The 18990-nt window shown below is 42.8% G+C and overlaps 1 protein-coding gene across 3 annotated transcripts in view; it reads right to left on the bottom strand.

Annotated features, from left to right (window-relative positions):
* Positions 1 to 18990, bottom strand: part of UNC13B (unc-13 homolog B) — a 212485-nt gene that overhangs the window by 186038 nt on the left and 7457 nt on the right. For all 3 annotated transcript variants that reach the window (XM_040540269.1, XM_040540270.1, XM_040540271.1), the window contains exon 2: positions 1623 to 1652. In XM_040540269.1, coding sequence (XP_040396203.1) covers positions 1623 to 1652 — 30 coding nt within the window. The remainder of the gene's footprint in view (positions 1 to 1622; positions 1653 to 18990) is intronic.

The following is an 18990-nucleotide window of genomic DNA, read 5'->3' as shown; positions in this document are numbered from 1 at the left end:
TACATCTCTCTCACTTATTTTAAAGCAGTTTCTGTCTTATGATTTTTCTTTGCCTGTTCTTAAGTGTTTCTAAAATCATGGCTACAAGTCTATTTTCAGCAATACACCTCATGGGATAATTATTTTTGTGGAAATGTTTTCTCTTTTCATTTACCACCTTTTACCATCACAAGTTTCTTTTTCTACAGAAAAAAAAATCCCTTCCTATCCACTTTCATTTGTCTTTTATTTTGTATATATTTTCCCTGTTTCCTTGTATTTTTCTTTTCTCTGAATTAATATGTTCTAGCCTTTCCATTCTCTCCATAGACTAGGATTTTATGGAGACTGTAATTATTCTTGTCACCTCCACATGCAGTTGCTCTATTCACAAAACAAATGAAATGAAACGAGCACGGTTTGATGGAAGACCTATGGCACTGCCATGTATGTAATGGCATCAAAATGTTTTCTGCAGTGTAAAGTTGGATTCCCTCATGTATAGCCACATTGATTTGCATTGTCGTGGAATCCTGGGCTTGCTGGTGAAGCCACACACTTCAGTTGAGCTATATCTAGACTACAGGACAAATGCAGCCCTGAGAAGGGTTCTTACATGGAAAAAGGATGAAGTACACACTGCCCCCTTCTAGTCTGTGCGTTCGGTTTTCTTACCCTGGAAAAAAAGCAAGGTTGGTGCACGCACAGCTCTTGACCTCGAGTGGAGTATGGAGAAGATGACAGCAAAAGAAAATGAACAAAAAAGAGACCTGGGAAGCTTTCAGATATATAACCTGCGGACCACCATACAAAGAGAACAGAGCTGAACAAATACATCATGAATAAAGCTGTGCAGTTGTTTTGGATCTAAACACCTTACTAGGTGTTGTCCCAGAGGCCACACTTCATTTTTTCCTTAAAAAGTTCCAGTAACAATATTTCAAACAAGTATTTTTTTTTTTTTTTTTACAGACCTCCTGAAACAGAGCTCCAAGGAGGGGAAAAAAAAAAAGCAGACTGCTCATTCTTTTTGTAAAATAAGTAAATAAACAAACGAAATTTCATTCAATAAGCATATTCACCAGCTACAGGATTCCTTGTCTAGCACAGTAAAATATTTGCTTAGTCTGTAAGCCCTTGGTGCCACCAGCTGTTTTTCTTTTATTATGTGAATACAAAACCTTGCAGATGGGATTTCATTCCCAATCACAGCCACTGCAGACTACCACCTAAGTGAATGAACCACTTCTGCCGTAACATCCAGCAGTGCCAGCTGGGATCGAAGAGGCACTGATCCAGTCATGCACATGCCAGTTCTGCCTGGTGGACATCTTCAGATCTTGTTTTGAACAGGAAAGATGGAAGGATGAGAGAGAAGGGCAGGGTGGGATGGGAAGTGGTGACAGTAGAGGAAGTGTTTCCTCAGCCATCACCTGTGCAGATGAGGTGAACAGGTAGACATTTCTCAGTACCATGACACCAGGTCACATCCTCAGGCTGCCTGGACTCTTGGGGTGGCTTTTGTCCCTCATAAAGACAACATGAAGGAGCAGAGAGGAGTATAGGAAACCTAGAGGGAGCCTTCAAAAGTCTCCATCACTACAAACAGGGCTGACTAGAACAACCAGCAGAGCACTGCTTACCTGGTGGTCCTTGGAGTTTAGCTTTTTTTACTGTAAAGAGATGAAAAAAAAGAGGCTGTTAGTGATTTTGTCCTGCTGAAGTTTCATTCAAGTGACAGTGTCACAGGACATCATGTTAATTGGAGAATTTCCCCCAGCAGAAGCCTGGAAGCTGGAAATCTGTACTTATTTTCACAGTTTAACAGTTCCGGTGACAGAGCCTCTTCTGTACCCCATTTCACCTCTCTGAAATGATGCAATTAAAAGGGAATCGCAGGATTACAGTTTGGAAAGCAATATGATATGACTAATGCAAAGCAATTTCAAAATCAGTCCTCTGCAAACCAGAAGGTTATTTCTGGTCTTAGCAAGATGTCATTTCATACCCCCCTCACTTACAAAGTTACAGACACTCAGAAGAAATTGAGATTTCTTTATAAGCCAAGGATCTCTCCTCAGCAGCGCTGAGCAGACTCTCAACCACAACTCAAAAACAACCAAGCCCGAATAGTAGCCCTGGTATGACATCTGTAAACCAAATTAACCCAGTACGCCAAACAAACAGCAGTCTGCATTCAAATGTCACTTTTCAGAGCTCTCCTCTGTTAATTCAATTCCAGGACAGTACTTATCGAAAACAACGGTTAGAACATAAAACAGCACTGGCTCTTATCTCACTGGATGGAGAAGGGCTCTGTCCACCTAGGGGAGATTTTGTTTACAGTTCTCTTTTGCAAGCTCACATCCTCACTGGTATTGCTAAGTGTAAGCACTAAGATGAGACATCTCCAGGCTCCAGGTAGTTTTCCCAGCGGAAAACAAACGCTCAGAAGAAAACATATTTAACAAGCGAGGAAGCAAGATACACCTGAGAGCAAAAGAAAGGCTTAAGAACCGATGTAGTATATTTCCTTTCAATAAACAAAGCACCCGATACTTACTAAATGCTTGCAGGGTCTAACTTCCAAGATAAAAATTCTAGATAGTAACAGTAGAAAGAAAAACAAGAGGCCCTTACGTGGTTACATGCACAGAGCTGCAGTGGGGTCCGATGCTGAAGAACACCCTTGCTATTTGATAAATTCTGCTTTGCAAACATCTGCCGTTCGGGTAGGTGCTTGCATGAAGGGAATGCTGTACCAGTTACAGTACAAGACAGATGTTTTACATAAAAGTTTAAAGAGCTGTAGCTTTTTGCTAGACTGCCATGGCCTGCAAGCCCTAGGTCCAAAATAAGGAGGTTCATTCTCTTCCAGTTTCAGAGCCTGAAGCATTCCTTATGCTAAACCTAATGGTGCAAGGAAAAGTCACAATGGTTGGGGCTGACTGAAGACACAGATTCCTTTTTAATCTCCAAATCAACCTGTTTAACCACTGAGCAATGGGGAGGGCAATTTACCCACTTTCTAGGTGCCTTTGGATACCCCAAAAAACAGACATTTAATGAGTAAACGCTGCCCTGAAGGGGGCATACACCAGCTCACCTCAGGTCCTCCCCTCTCCTTCCCCTTTACAAAATGAAGGGGACACAGAAACAAGTGCATCTGCTCAAGGGAAAGGAAAAGGGAGAAAGAGAGGGCAGGGGATGTGCATTAATCTTCAGCTGGTCTCTACCTGGCTGCAACAAGCTCCAGTGCTGTTCACAGAGAAGCGGAGGCACTCCCAGCACAGAAATCGCATATTATTTGTCAAAAAATAACAGCCAGAGTGGGTAAATCTCCCTAGACACAGAGATGGACACAGCCCCTGCAGCAAGCAATACACAAGCTGAGAGGCGGATGCTGTGTGCACACAACGGCCTCAGCTCTGAACATTTAAGAGGTTCCCTTGATGAAACACAGCAAAGTCCTGCACTGCCTCAGGGCTCACGGCAGCAGGGATGTCCCAAGGCAAGGGCAAACGAAGACCACAAGTCTGCTACAACCTGCACGTAACACGCTGCACCTTCAGCTCAGCAGCACGGCTTATAAAGAAGAGCTGGATCACACGCCTGGCAGTCTCATCTGCATGGGTAGCTTCTGCTTTCTGCCAGTTTACATAGCACATCCAAAAGGTTTTCAGGAAGAGCGACTTGGACATGTTTTTATTTTGTTAGCCCTATGGAAAGCACATCCTACAGGTGTGCAAAGCTACGGCAAAGGTGCAGCTCCCAAAATACAATAGGGTCACTTCCCTGAGTGAGTTCCATTTTGTACCCTCACCTGCTAATTCTGTCTTACAGCTCTTATTGAGCTCCTATATGCCAAGTGCCCAAGAAATGACGCAGAGGAGCAATGAAGGTCTGAAGAAACCCAAAGCACTAAAACTTAGTTACTCAGTGTTGCAACAAAGACTGAAAAATTGCTGCTGGTGGCTCACAGTAGGAGGAGGGCAGACTGAAATCAAGCTATGTGAAATACTGCCTTGTATAAAAGAAAACATAAAAGAGGAAAATATCCTCCAGAGCACTGGCAATGCCAAGTATTACAGATACAGTTGTTTCTGTACTGCCACAAAGTAAAAAGCTGAAGACAAGAAGTCAAAGATCCAGATGAGAGGTTTCCTGACTTACTCCCACTTATCCCATGGGCGCTTCTGAGCTCAGGGGAAGCAGCATTTCCAAGCAAACTGGAAACATTAAATCCTGTTTGGTTTCAATGGCTGCTCTCAGCGAAGAGGGCAGTGCAGAAAGCCCAGGCATCCAGAGGCCAACATAAAATTGGGCTGAGCCATAATCCTCCAACACCGCTGCAACACTGTAGAGGAAGGACGGCAGAGGAGGACAGAAAATGTTAGAAAATCAGAGAGGAAGGACGCCTAGAGCTTTGCACTGCCATGTGCGAGCACTGCTTTACACAGACGCAGAGGTGCACCTGCTCCCGCTGTGCAAGCAAAGAATGATTTAATTGCAAGGGGAAAAGAAAAAGACTGGCGTATCAGAGAGACACGTACTGCACCTCAATTCAAAGAGCGCTGGTAACAGCTATTAGAAAGCAGACAGACTGCACTGAAATAACTGGATGCAAACTAAACAGATGGAAAAAAAAAAGTGATAAAAATTGATGCAAGCATTCAATTCATCCAGACAATTTTCCTTGGGGAACCTTTAACATTATGGTGTTGCTCTAAATAGACAAGAAAACGTTTAGGTTGAAGTCCTGCCTGTGATGCTGTATTAAAACTAAAAAAAAAAAAAAATAAGTAAACAAACTAGCTTTTCAGAGGCTCTATGGTTATCAGTTACAAAGGTCTGGAGAATGAAACAGACCCTTAAAGACTAGGAAAGATAAAATACAAGCCAGACGTCACAATGAAAGTCTATAATCATTGTGGGAAGGTGGAAAACCAACAGCAGAACAAATGTCAGAGATAATCTCAATTTTACACAAATATTCTTACTACACACTTTTCCATCTGATGGACACTTTTCTGACTAGGTGCACCATACACCAGCCAGTGGATTAAAATCAAGCATGCCAAATTATTATGAGGTTTAGACAACAACCCCCTGATCAGGAACAGACTTGTACGCAGTTAAAGGGAGCATGGCTGCTCTGAACATCCGTAGATTCAATCTCACCTTTAACATTTGCTTGCAAATGAGGGGGATGTGGACATGGGGAGTGCCTGAGCAGATGGCCAAAAGATTACATCCTCACTAAACCCAGCACATGACTTCCGAGCTGGTCACTCACCACACTACAACAAAATCTACATCCTTCCAGAGGCCAGTCAAGCACCGTGAATGGGCTGTGGGAGAAGAGGGAAGGAGGAGAGGATGAAGCTTGATTAGTGCTCTTAAAAAGAAAATCAATGCAGAAAGCAGAGCATTCAAAGTGCGTTTTCGTGATCAGCAAATTGACAAATAGTTTCCTCTTCCCTGTGAAACATGAATGCAGCCTTAATGTGTTTCTGAGCACAGGCCACGTAATCTAACTTCTACAGTCAGACAGCAGAATCGATTCCTATTTCCATTTCGCTCTGCGCTTTCCTCCCCTCCCGCAGGTGCTCAGGCCTCAGCGCACAGATACACAGCACGAGGTGCAAAGGTTGCTCAAGCAGCAGGAACAAGAGCCCACAGCAAAAGGCTCATACTAGCAAGATTAGTACAAGACAAGGTGTGCTGCGTGCCCACCAAACTCGCTGCCCGTGCGCCCTTGCAGCACGCACACGGAACGGAGGGGACCCATTTGGGAAGGGAGAGGCTGGTGTGCAGTGCTCTAGTCCTTCAGGTCTGTTACATTTTCCACAAGCTACTGAGTCCTCAGTAGCTGCTTCGCTGTCTGAACCCTGGAGCAACTGCTCTAGCACACATACTCATCACAGAGGCAGAAACTCAGCACCTCCTACTCACTTCTTGAAAGCTACTTATAAAATCCATGAGACTGGCAAGTGGTGCAAGACTGGAGCATCTACCAAGGGCTCCCACAAGTACCTTTACCCCCCAAAGAACATCTTACACGCACAGCCTGTCCACATCCTCACCTCACATTTGTGGGCAAGAAATCCTTGCCTTTCCTACTACCTGAATCCAAAAAGGGTGCTCCAAGCCAGAGGAAGCAGAGGCTGTATAGGGACCCTGACCCCAGTCCTGTTTCATATGGTCCCCATAAAAGCCTAGCAGCATCAGAGCTATGCTATTAAATCGAACTGCACATGCAACAGCAGAACAGCAACACCGACTGTGCCATGAAAATCTTCTCATCCCTCTGTAACTCTAAGAAAGGAAGGTCCTGGTGAAACAGCAGCTTAATGGTTTCCCAAGCCTGTTACGGCAATTCGGCATCATGCGGCCACCTGGGCATTTCCAGCCCATGACAGTTCCAAGACAGTTCCAAGACAATTTCTTTAAAAAGAAATGCTCCACTGCATTCTCACCCATTCAGATCTATGCTAGGTACAGTTGGAAAGAACTTTCCTGAACGAGCACAGAACAAGAATAATTGTGCAGGAGCCCCCCCTGCAACCTAACGGGGCTCAGCAGCACCGTGACAGCCCCTGCAGGAGCCGAGCACAGCACCCGCTTGGACTCCAACCCTGGCAGCAGCACACAGCTGAGTTAAGGCAGTTTTTGCAGCGAGGCATTCCTTCAGCCTCAGGGCCAGGTAAGAGACTTAAGCCACATCTCTTACACTATGCTTTGTCTTTCTGCCAGGGAAAACAAACCGCGGGTTTGCACACAGCCATTGTTCCGCTGAACCGGTGAGGAGAGCTTTGTGTGCTCCCTTCAGGAATGACGTGTTGGAAACACAGTGGGTACCTTCACGGACCAACAGACGTAAAAGCTGAGACTGTGTTGGCAATAAACAGAGGATAACATTTTGTTATGGCTTGGTGCGAACGGAGGGCTGGGCTGACCAGCAAACTGCTCTGGCAGCAGCAGAAAGAAGAGCAGGAACCCAGCACAGACTTCCATCAGTCCCAGAAGAAACAAGGTTGCTTCTAAAGGCAGAATTTTTCTGACTTAATACCTGAAATAGTCCTCCAAAAACCCATCACCTGTTGGACTGCAACAGCTGTGGAGGAATCTGGATGGCCTCAGCAGCAACGCACCCATACCATGATGTTTACCTCAACTGAACTGAGAGATTTAGCTGCTTCAGTAAGTAGTCCAGGATAAATGGAACGGACACAATAGTGGTTTATTAATTTTTAATAGTTAATCAAGGAAGAAACACTTTCACACTGCATTTCGTGTTCATGTAGCAGAGAGCTTTCCTCAATCTGACCACTCTAAATTCCCACAGGACAACTTGTCTCACCTTTCTCAAGGCCTTGGGAACCAAAGCAATGCCGAATAAAAGCAAGGTGTGCTCATTTCAGCAACTAACCACATATAAAAATCATCTACTACCACTCTCAGATTCTCTTGGGGAAAAAAGAAAAAAAGAGCTTCTATTCTGTTGCCTGCAGTAGCAAATTGATCTACCCAAGGGATTTCCCTTTTGCCAGATGTCTTGAGAATGAATTACAATCCCTCTTAATTCATGTGAATTAGCATCTTCCTGCTCAGACGATCTGCAAATTCATTACCCTGTCCAGAGACACACAATGCTACTAAATTTATTTGATTTACAATACAATTTTCAACGAAGCTTCCTCAAAGTCACTCCACCCCTTCTGCCCAGAGCACTGTGACTTACAGCAGCTGGGAAACATTTGACTCCTTGGAAGAGTTTTCCAGATTCCTGTGCACAGACAATATTAACCCCATTTAACTTCAGGACCACTGTAGACAGCAAACCCAAAGTGCACATCCCAGTAAACCTCCCAGCAGCCAAACTTCTCTAGTAATTCCTTTGTTTTATTGGTAAATCCTCTGGCAGTGTAGTATTTAGAGCTTGCGTGCACACAAATGTCCCAACCTACAGCTAGAGAGCACCCTGGTTGCCTTCCTCCACAGCTCAGACACCCCCATACACAGGACCTGAGGGACATTTCCAGTCCTGAAGGGACACTGCAGCTGCCTCCTCTTGCCTGGTTTTGCTCGCTAAACCTCACCCCAGCATTTGCTTCTTGCCAGAAGTTTCACAGCCTCGGGCTCGGCATCCCATCGCCTGTACAGGCTGAACTTTGGCGAGCCAAGTACTGAAATCTATCCAGGAAAAAGCAAGTTTTTTACATATAGAAGCTATATGTCACTGTCTTATCTAAATCTCTTCTATTACTGCCATAGCCCACAGGCATCAGAGCGACAGCACAGCGGCAGGCTGTCTGGAGCGTTCCCTGCTCTGTCTCTTTCACACGAACTTGGAGAGCTGGCAGGGCATCGTGACGGCCAGCCTACACAGGAATAAAAAAGCTGGCAGGACAGCATGATGGCACGATGATCAGAACAAAGATGCACCTATTCTGTCCAACACACAGTCTGATCGCTTTGGTGAACCAGGTAATTTCACACCTTCTACAGATTCTGACACTTTTTATCTCAGCTTCTGCACAAAGCTTGCAAAGTATACACAGCACAGCTCTACCTGCACCGGAGTTTTACCGTGCTCCACTTCTTCCATCCTTACACAAAAGTTACATAGAAACTTAAACAGAACAAATTTAAAACTTGCTAGAAAACCCTGAGAGTTGCAAACATGCCAAACAAAACCCCATTACCAAGGTATACCTGAAACAAAGGTCCAGCTTTGCAGACACTTTCAACACAGGGTGCTTTACAATTTTTTTGCTTTTTTTCTTGTGTGTTTTTTTTTCGTTTGGTTGTTTGTTTTTTGTTTGTTTTCTTTTTTTTTAAATAAAACTCAACCCTCATTAGCAAAAGAAGCCTTCATTTAAAAAGTCCTACATCTCTAAAAGATGTCATGCAACAGAAGGGGTGGCAATTCAATTTACTTTCTACAATAGTTTAAATGCAGAAGACAGTTAATGTATGTAGGCCTCTAAACACTTTCAATGACAAAATTGATTCAGACAGTTGGAGAGACACCTGGATCTCATTTACAGGTTAATCTGTTACCAGATTTGATTTGACACACTGACTTAACATCACACAGGTTTGCATGCTCCCGAACTGAAGAGCGTCATAGGCATTCGTGCTTGTTGCTTAGCTCAAGAACTCACCTACCTGAAATATTCCTTGAACTTCTTCAACAGCAGATATTCACAGGTCAAGGAAATGCTATCAGGTAGTTAGCACACCTGTGCAGAAACATTGAAGGCTGGTCTAGAAACTTCTCAAAGAGCAGCAATTAAAAGAAAAATTATAAATAGTGCTACAGAATACGTGCTGAGGGAATTGGGGATGAAGAGTTTTTTAGAACAAAAATCAAACCTGTGTCTCACAAAAAAACAAATAAATCAAAATCATCTTACTAGAAGGATAAGGGACAGGAAGAATAAAAGAAACTAGGTATGCAGCTTGAATAAAGCAACTGTGACAGGGAACAAAACGAAAGAGGAAAAGTAAAAGGTTTGCAACTGGTTCTTTCCCTGAAGGGATAGCAAACATCAGACTTCCAGGATCCTGACACCAGCACCTCTCAGCAAATCTGTAATGAGCAGCAAGGTCTTGCTGTTATTTGCTGTTTTGAAAACAAAATTTTAAATAGAGCAGTTAGTACTGGATAGGTTCACAGAGAGGAAGGGAAGAGACTCATAAAACTGCAGATCCCAAGACCCAGAACTCCCCTCATCTCTGAACTTGCAGAGGGATATGGTGATTTTACTAAATGGTGATTTTACTAAAAAGCTGGCACAGAACAGGATCCACAATGGCAAAACATGACCAGTACACCAACATGACCACTAAGGACAAAGGCTGTACTGTGAAAGGAATCACATTTTAATAATGTGCTCGCCATTTTACCCCAAAACCTTCAGGATCTTATCAATAAAATGCTTAAAATATTGACAAGCTATTTTGTAAGCGACAGCTCACATCATTTATACACTGAGCATTAGCACTTGAAGCTTCCTTACTGCAAAGCAGAAGCTTTATTAAGTTCACTTACAGCTGATCCCAGAAAGAGCTTCCTGAAAGTCAGTAGGAAGCATTCAACTGATTTCAGATAAGCAGCAGCTGAAATAAGCTTGACAACATTGTTCCTTCTGTCCGGGTAAAAAGAGAATATTCATGAACCATACAGCCAGAAAAGCTGGAAACAGATGCTGGGAAGCAGTAAAGAAAGTAGGAACATGCAATCCTTGAACTTTACAACACCCTATAACAGATTAGCACTTAGCAGTTATAAATAATTAGTGAATCCAAAGCGCCAACAGCCCATAAAGTATTTTCCAGTTTTTACATAAAATACAGTTGGAAACAGAAAAAGTGCAGAAGCCTCCAATTCTAGTCAGCTTGTGTGGCTAAATGGTGTGCAGGAGAAAGGAGGTGGAAGCTTACAGGGAGGAGTGGTCACATTGTGTTGGAGTTCCCAAAGCCAGGTGAGATGCAGCACTGCAGAAGCTCTTCCCAGGCATAGGTTTATCTATCCCCCTTTCTCCTGTGGTCCCACAGTCCAGCTGGCAGACCGTCAGTCTCAGGAGACTTCCCCAGCCAACACAAAGCAGATCAACCACCTGAGCCTCACGTCACCTTTCAGGTAAGGAGCAGAAATCGTAAGCCATCTTCTGCCAGCTTTGGGACGTGCTGCAATGACAGCTTCCCAGCGCCCAGACAAAAATCTTCCCTCTAGCAACGCATCTAATTACCCGTCCTTAAAGGCTGTGCAGAAACTATTAGCTCCAACCCTCAGGAGCCCCACAGCCTGTGACAGACACGGTGCCTCAAAGATACGCCAAGTCAAAATGCTCCAGAGAGCCCTTTGCCTCATTACTCACCTCTTCAACTTCTCTGACAATAATCATGATCTCAATGCAAGCTGACAAGTTAATTCTGGCAAGACAGGAGCCAGCATACTGAGATGCTTATTTAGAATTGTGCTTTACTACCGCTAACAGCCCCACAAAATCTGAAGAGTGAAGTCCCTTATTACTACCACCACGGTTTCTCTGGGGTAGATGCAGACACAAGCCATCTAATCCCTCCTAGCTTCGGCCAGACCCAGCACAGGCAGGTGAGCATCACCTCAGAACATTCGGACCCACCTCAGACCATTTGGATCATTTTAATTTTTCTTGAGAGGTGGGAAAACACATACTGAAATTCTGTTATGCTGTGATTAACAAACCGAGAGGTGATGCCTCTGTCCAAAGTTTACTAGGGGAAGAGGAGGGGGAAGCAGAGGATGGTGATGGAGAAATGTATTTGATCCTATTTGTGTAACAAAACTCCTTTTAAACAAGAAGGAAAACTCCTCCTAAACAAGAAGGCAATGGAGGATATAGCCAACCTCCCTGATTCTGGAGGAGAGCTCCACCTATACATGCTTAACATACAAACACGGAAACCAGCTGATAAAAAGCACAGCTCAGAAAAATCCTTTAACATCTATTTCTTCCTTTCTTGGCTGACCAACGCAAACATGTTGCTAAAGATTCCCTGAAGTTTTTGCTCAGCAGCTGCTTTGTACCGAGCAGTGAGGACAGGAACAAAATCTCTTATTCAAATCACAGAGATTACGGAAAGGTTAATCCTCCTGACGCTGGCAACACAGACAGCTCTGTCAGGTGACCTGGTTCCCCAACCAGGAGGTGAACTAAACAGCAATCCAAACTGCCTCTTCTATCCAATATTCCTTCACTTTGTAGCCTTCACTTTATTGGTATATATAAAAAAAAAACAAAACAAACACAGCTTGGATATAAAATACTGGAGTGAGTTATTGTGTGTGTCTGTCTCTCAGATTTATTCTGTTACATTGTGCGTCAGTCCCTTTTCTTAAAGGAGTTCCCTGCAGGTTACAGGTTTCTCTTAACTTTTCACAGTTTAATGATCAAAAGAGACAGCATCTCTACTCCTGAATCTGTGCCTGATTAGGAGAAAAAAAATATAAAATCTTTCAGAATTTGCAGATACAGAAGATAAATACTACTAGGCAGAGAAGAAAGGAGGCTTCTAATTTCAGTGACACAAATTACCCTTCTTTCAAGCACTGTGAGGATGAGAAATGCATTACTTTAAGTAAGTGGAAATGCCTTAATTGATACCATGAACAAAACCTGCACCATTTAATTTCACAGAAGACAGACTTAAATTCATATATTCATATATCATAGCTGTCAATGAGTAAGGAAATATGTATAATGTAAGCTGTACCCTAACACCAGAAGGCAGGAAGACAGACAACATATTGTCTGCTGGAAGACACTCTGAGCTGGTGAACTGACTCGGCTGACAAACCAATAGTTCAACTAGTTTACAAGAAAAGCTTGCATGTAAAAAAAGCCAAAGAGAAGAGAAAAACTTACACCTAATTCAGAAGTGAGTTCCCTCAGCATTTTTATTTTATTTGAAAATGAAATCCACCTCTTCACAATTAATTTCTTCCAGGACACGAAGCACATGCAGCAGCTGCTCAGGCATAGTAAGCTGTCTCTGGTATCAAACAAGGAATAAAAAGCAGGAATTACAGATAGAAATAAAACAACTTGAATGCATTTCTCTCTCTTTAGTCAACAAAAGCACTGAACTCATCAGTCTAGTCCCCTGAATGACTAAGGCTTCTATGCTCCCAAGACAGATTTAGGTTCAACATGAAGCACCCTGGAGCAAAAGCTGCTGGCTAACCACACCAGAAGTGATTGCCGTCTAATCACAGCCTTGGTATCTTCAGGTAGTTTCACTGAAGTTATAGGATGGCAAGCAAGCAGCCAACTGAATGAACATGGCTACTCGTCAAGCTCAACTGAGCACAAGTTTGCCCTGAGAGGGATTGAGCTAAACAAATCTCATTGTTCAACTTCAGAAGGTTAACGTACTTGCCAAAAGAGAAACTCAAAAATAAAGCAACAGCGTATTTGTGGTGGATTCAGGAATATTTAAATATATATATATCCCACCATACTACAGCAAGAGATAAGCTCCCAGGAAAGACAGCACCTGCGTTTTCCTGCACCAAATAATGAAGCAGAATTGGTCTAAATTTGAAAAATAGTTGTAATGAAAATGTTAATATTATGTTACTTAAATATTTAAGTGCTTTGGTTCACAAACCAGAGGCAAGCATAACATCTAGGAGACAGAACTAAGCTGACTGCAAGCACTAAGGAAGAGTAAAAGAAATACTCAGTATATCAGCTATGGTATAACTGAATGAGATTCCCACACAAGAACTGGGGATCTAACAGAATATTGCTTGCAAATGAACTCTTTGGAAGCCTTACTTTACCCTTGGCATTCACAAACTGCTCAGACAACACCGGTTCCTGGAGGACAAAGACAAATTCTAGAAGTAGGACAGTGAGACTGGCAGCAACTTTCAGGATTTCTTTTGTTTTGCTTAAGGTCTTTGGATGCTGATCACTTACGATATTCCCTAGAATGAAGCTGAAAAGGATCTTTTAAGTTAAGGTTGTAAAGACAGAATGTGTTTTCCAAAACCCAGCTACAGACTGATACCCAAGCATCATTTAGGAACAGCAGCTGACTGCTCCCCATGGCAGTACTGGTATCTGAAGGAGCTGTGTCTCCTGAACACATTAGCACTCACCTGCCAATATTTTTGTTTTGACACAGCAGATACACAGAACTGAATCACAACCAGGTGTTACTATTGACAAGGATTACACCCAAGACAGTTCTCCTGTAACCCATGTGTTTGCTTGTATTTCAGCCTCCATAAAAATTACACTGAAATTCCATCAGGGTAAATACCATTAGTATCAAAATCATTAACTAAAATAAACAGATTTACTTCCACCCTCTCTATTAAGTCCTACCTGAGCTTGTCTACCCCAAACAGGCTCATCCTGTGCAGGCTGCTGCATTCATGGACAACTTACCCATACCTTTGTCCTTCCCCCTGTGCCAGGAATACTCTCCCCAGCACACACTGCTACACCTTTTCCTCTTTCCACAATTTCCCATACTGGTTGACAACACGGTGCAGAGTCACAAGGGCTCTTCTTCTCTTCTTTCGTGAAGCTCCTTGTTTTTCAGAAATTCCTGTAATTTGCCTTTACACGTGTAACTCTTCTACTTAATACCAGCTCATTTCCCTTACAGATGCTCTCAGGGTCACTTAATTCTTCATGCATTATATTTCTTTACTTCCAAATCGATTATGCCATTAGGACTTGGCTTAAAAACAAGTTTGACACACACATTCCTACTTTTCTCACCATACCACAAGTGGAAGACATCTACCTGCTTTTCCCACCAGTTTTTCAATGTTAGTAGCTTCTGCTACAGCCAGTTCCTTACCCACCTTACATTTCTTCTGCCTGTTCCAACTTTCTTCAAAGAGAAACATCTGCTGTGGTGATTGGCAAGATGCATGTTTTCATACAGAGCCAAGAGGTTAGCCCAGCACAGTCTGCCTCTTGCAAGCCTACACCACATTCATACACAGTTACCTTCCACACAGCTTCCATCTGTCTATAAAGCTTTTATTACTCTCACTTTAAACCTCAAGCTATCACAGTCTCCCCTGTTCTTGAGGTCAAGATGCACATATTGCCCACATTTCTCCCTTATCTCCTTATCTTTCTGCCACCCCACAGAAACCACCAATCTCCTTCTCCAATTAGGTGATGCCACTGCTGGCTTACAGCAGTTACCAGACTTCAGATTTCAAGTGTTGTACATGTTAGCACGCTGGGCTAGAGTTTACCTGACTTCTATTCATTAAGGTGTAGAAGATTTGCTCCAACCCCATACATCCGTGTATCATTTTCAGCCTTCAAAAGAAACAAGAACTGCAGCTCAGGGATCACACCCAGCTCATCTTTACTCTACACCCTGTCCCTACGCACTGTGGCCAGATTCCTTCCTCTGTGAGATGGGTTGTTTCTCCTTTTCGTGTGACCAAAGCACCTGCTGTTATCTGTTTTAACATCCTTTGCAAGAGCTCACCTCTTCTGCTGAGTTGGAAACCCCTGCCTTATCCCTGCACTTCCCGATCCTCAAGACACACCTTCCTTTCAAACAGATTTTTCTGCCCACACCTCACAAAGGTTCTGTGTTTGCTCACCGTTATCCTGACACAGTGTTCAAGTCAATCATCAGCTCTGGGGTTACTTCCTAGGAGGAGCCTTTCCTTGTTATGTGAGATGTTAATATTTGCCCCTGTAGCTTCACAGACTTCCATGTCTTCCTCCATACCCAAGCTCCTGACTTCACCAAAAAGCTTCTATATACTTTTTGCAGGTGCTGGTCTACAGGTTTAGCTCTTCAATTTCCCCTAGGTTAAGTTGTGGTCACTCAAACCAAGTTCACTTCCACATCCAGCATCTCTTCAGCATCCTCTGTGCTGCTTAAAGCCACAACTACAGTTACCTGCATTGTTCTTAGGGTTGCAGTCACCATGTGATGATGAAACTGTCAGGTAACACAGCTCTGTACCCAGCCGTGACCAACAGCACTCCTCTGCTGCGGGGAGTCAGCCTGCCATACTGACAATGCCCAGAAACACTTCTCTCTAACCACATTACAAGATTTCTACCCACATTTAAATCCTGGACTACGCAGATCTCTTAGTGTTACCACAGCAAAATCTCTTATCAGCTCTTCCCAAAGTAATTTCAGCCCAGCTGGTTCTCTTTTATCCACCCTAATGCCGCTTTACAATCCCTAACGCAGCAGAATATTGCCAGTCACCTTTGTTGCTCTCTTGCCAGAGCAGGCATCCCCTTCGACACCTCCATTCCCATTATAACCCCTGCCATAGCTGCTTCAAGTCCTACACCAACAGACCCAGCACCACCACTTCGGTCACAAGCTTCCCACCGTGCTGTTTAGGAAATGGACTCAGAAAAACTACTAATAAAATGCATTTCACTTTTTACTCTTTTTACTTCCTATAACTTTACACATCACTTGTTATTTTTAGAGTCATGCAATCCCTAATTCATCTCCAACGCCATCTCTTTCCTGCTGCTGAGAAAAACTGGAATGCAAGCCCCAGCAAGCGTGCACAGGGTTAACTCCGGTGTATTCACACTTCAGTCACGTGCAGCTCTGCTCCAATAGAGCCTGAACACATTTCTAGACCTTTGACTGTAGTGTCCCACACTTAAAGAACGGTAACTACAAACTCAAATTCACAACAGGTTTGTTGCTAGCCTCCTGCTAAACCACGCTCTTCCCACCTAGCCAAAGCGTAACAAAACACTGATTTAACACGCCAGCCTGGCAGGTTGCGGCGTGTCTTGATCTCCTTTCAACCACCAAAAAAATATATGTGTTTCTCATTACAGTCAGATCATCCATAAAACAGCCAAGAACCTCCACTTAAGTAACAGGCATTACCAAATACCCTTTTTCCCCAGTCCTTAAGTACTGGAAGGGTGGGGGATCAGAATTTACTAACAGTTTCTCCAACCTAAGTAAAGGCACACCTGCTGCTGTGATGCTAAGCTGCACAACCAGTTCAGGTTGAAAAGCATAAATTTGTTGTGTATGATGATAATCAACTTTGCTGCCTAGAACTGCCGCAAATCCTTCATCAATTTTAATTCAAAATCTGATCTTTTTCTAAAAAAGATCTTATACTAAAAAAATACTTGTTATACTAAAATACTTGTTATACTAAAAAAATACAATGTCCTACAGAGGGTCATATTAGATTACTACAACAATCCATTCTGGCCTTATAACTATAGAGTTTCTAAGCAGTTAATCTCCTCAAAAAATCTGCTATTAAAATGGAGCATACGCAGACTCCACTTACTTAATTTGATATGTGAAAATCTAATAAAATTTTGCACACGCAGCAAGTTATACCAGGTAGGAAAGGCTGAAACAAAATTACTGTCTCACATCCACTTCCCCCTCCCCACCAACTTCTATTCATGTTACGTGCCATGTCCAAGTTTCCATACTGCAAGTTTCAGCTCAAATCAGGATTTCAAGTTTGGGGCATGTGTGAGCTAAAAAAAATAGAAAGAATTTATTTCATAAATAACAAGAACTTATTAGTCTACAAAACATCGTTATAATTTTGGTGCTGTTTGAACTCCCACCTCCGAAAATGAAGGCAGACTCAGCTTTTTAGTAATTTATGGCCCTCCGGCTCTTAAGAAAAGTCACATGAAATGCACCTTTCAAAGAGGCCAAGCAACCTCCTCAAGAACGCCACCCACTTGCTTATAAAGAAAGCATGATGAAGAGCTCAAAAGATAGGGAGTCTGAACAGAATCAGAATGACACACAATTTTCTAAAATGTGCATAGCTCTTAATGCAGCAGTCAAATTCCCTCCTCACCCAAAGCTGATAAGCTACCTTGGCATCACCTCAATTAGTGCACAGTACTGCTGGCATGATGGAAAAAAACAGTTATTAAAGGTTTCCAGCATAACACCTTGCAGATCCCCAGTGCACCTGCAGTCATAACACCCCAAAGGGACTCCAGTTGCAAAGGGCCGTGGCTGTTGCTGCAGAAGACCATGTGATGGCTAAATGTGAATCATCACAAGCACTGGAAGTCAGAAGGCCCTGGGTATTTCCTGAAAACAAGTTCTGGGGTTTGTGAAATCCCTCAGGAAAAGCAGGTGTTCATAAAGGATTTCCTTCTAGAAATGTAAATGACTCCATATTCATTTACATTTTATTTTAATTCCTTGGAAACTGGAAGTTGGCCAAGCAGAAAATTTCAGTTTATATTATGGCTTAAATGAAATTTGTCCCACAGTTTCTTCAGATATAGCCTTTCCATCACTACCTGACCATACAGAACTGTTCTGAAATATCTTTTAAAAAATACTTTTCAGCAATTAAAAAAAAAATCATCTGAAAGAGATGAGTTTGCATAGCAGTCTTTGAATAATTTGGTCAAGCATTTGCTGAAAAAAATTGCCTTAAAGAAACCTTCTTGGAACACTCAGGATGCCAACATTCAGTGCAGAGCAGAATAAAGCACGCAGCTCTCCATCGCTGAAGTTTACAATGCTGTCTGGCCTCAATCAGGTACCCAGTGGTACAAAAGGATACAAAAAATGCCCACAGTGAAAAGCTACCATTGTGCTGGCACAAAGCTTTAAAGGAATGAAGGGTTTAATGGGTTTAGCTCCACACCCAAACTCCCTTCCTCAGCAGAGGCCAAGAAAGGTTGCACCAGGTTGGCTGTATGTTGCAGACTTCATATGGACAGAGGAGTGACCCAATATAGCCTTTACTGTAAAACTCCTCCTTTTAATTACTTTTTTTTAATTATGCACCTTAAGCTGAATATTATTACACTGACCTTGGCTGAGAAAATAAGCACGGAGTGAGCCGACGCTCAGAAGAGCAATTCTGCAATTATTTTGTAGCAATAAATTACATCTCCATGGTGGAAATGCTGGAGTTTCCTTAGAAGAGCATTTGGCTGTAAAGAATTAAGAGGGTTAAGTCACAGGAGCTTTAAGTAATAAGGTTAAAACCAGTATTCCTTAAAGGGACACAGCCAGGGCTGGAAGCCAAACTTCTTTTAAAACTCAGCAACAGTTTTAGGCTAGAGATTATCTCGAGGAAGACACCTTCTCTTATCCCGCATCAGACATTCCCTTCTAGTTCAATTCACTTTCCATTCATAAGGGATGTTTGGGTGCAAGGAAAAAGATGAGGGGCCTGAAGCCTGCACAAAGTTGTTTGAAGATCATGCCACGTTTCTGTTCCTAAATGACCCTTTTCCTAGATTACAGGCAGGCAAAAAGGGAACAAAATCAGGGGTGGTTTTTTAATGCTTAACACAGCTTTTAACCCATGGAACCATGCCCAGAAATGATAAAACCTCTATAAATTTTAAGTCTGGACATTGAAAGTATATCCTACAAACAAAGTAGGGGGGAGTAATATCTACCTGACAACATCTCAGTTTAATATAGAATCATAAAATCATAAAGATTGGAAAAGACCTCCAA

The sequence above is a fragment of the Cygnus olor genome, chromosome Z, assembly GCF_009769625.2.
Source record: "Cygnus olor isolate bCygOlo1 chromosome Z, bCygOlo1.pri.v2, whole genome shotgun sequence".
Classification (NCBI taxonomy): Eukaryota; Metazoa; Chordata; class Aves; order Anseriformes; family Anatidae; genus Cygnus; species Cygnus olor.
This window is presented reverse-complemented; position numbering and strand designations above follow the sequence as displayed.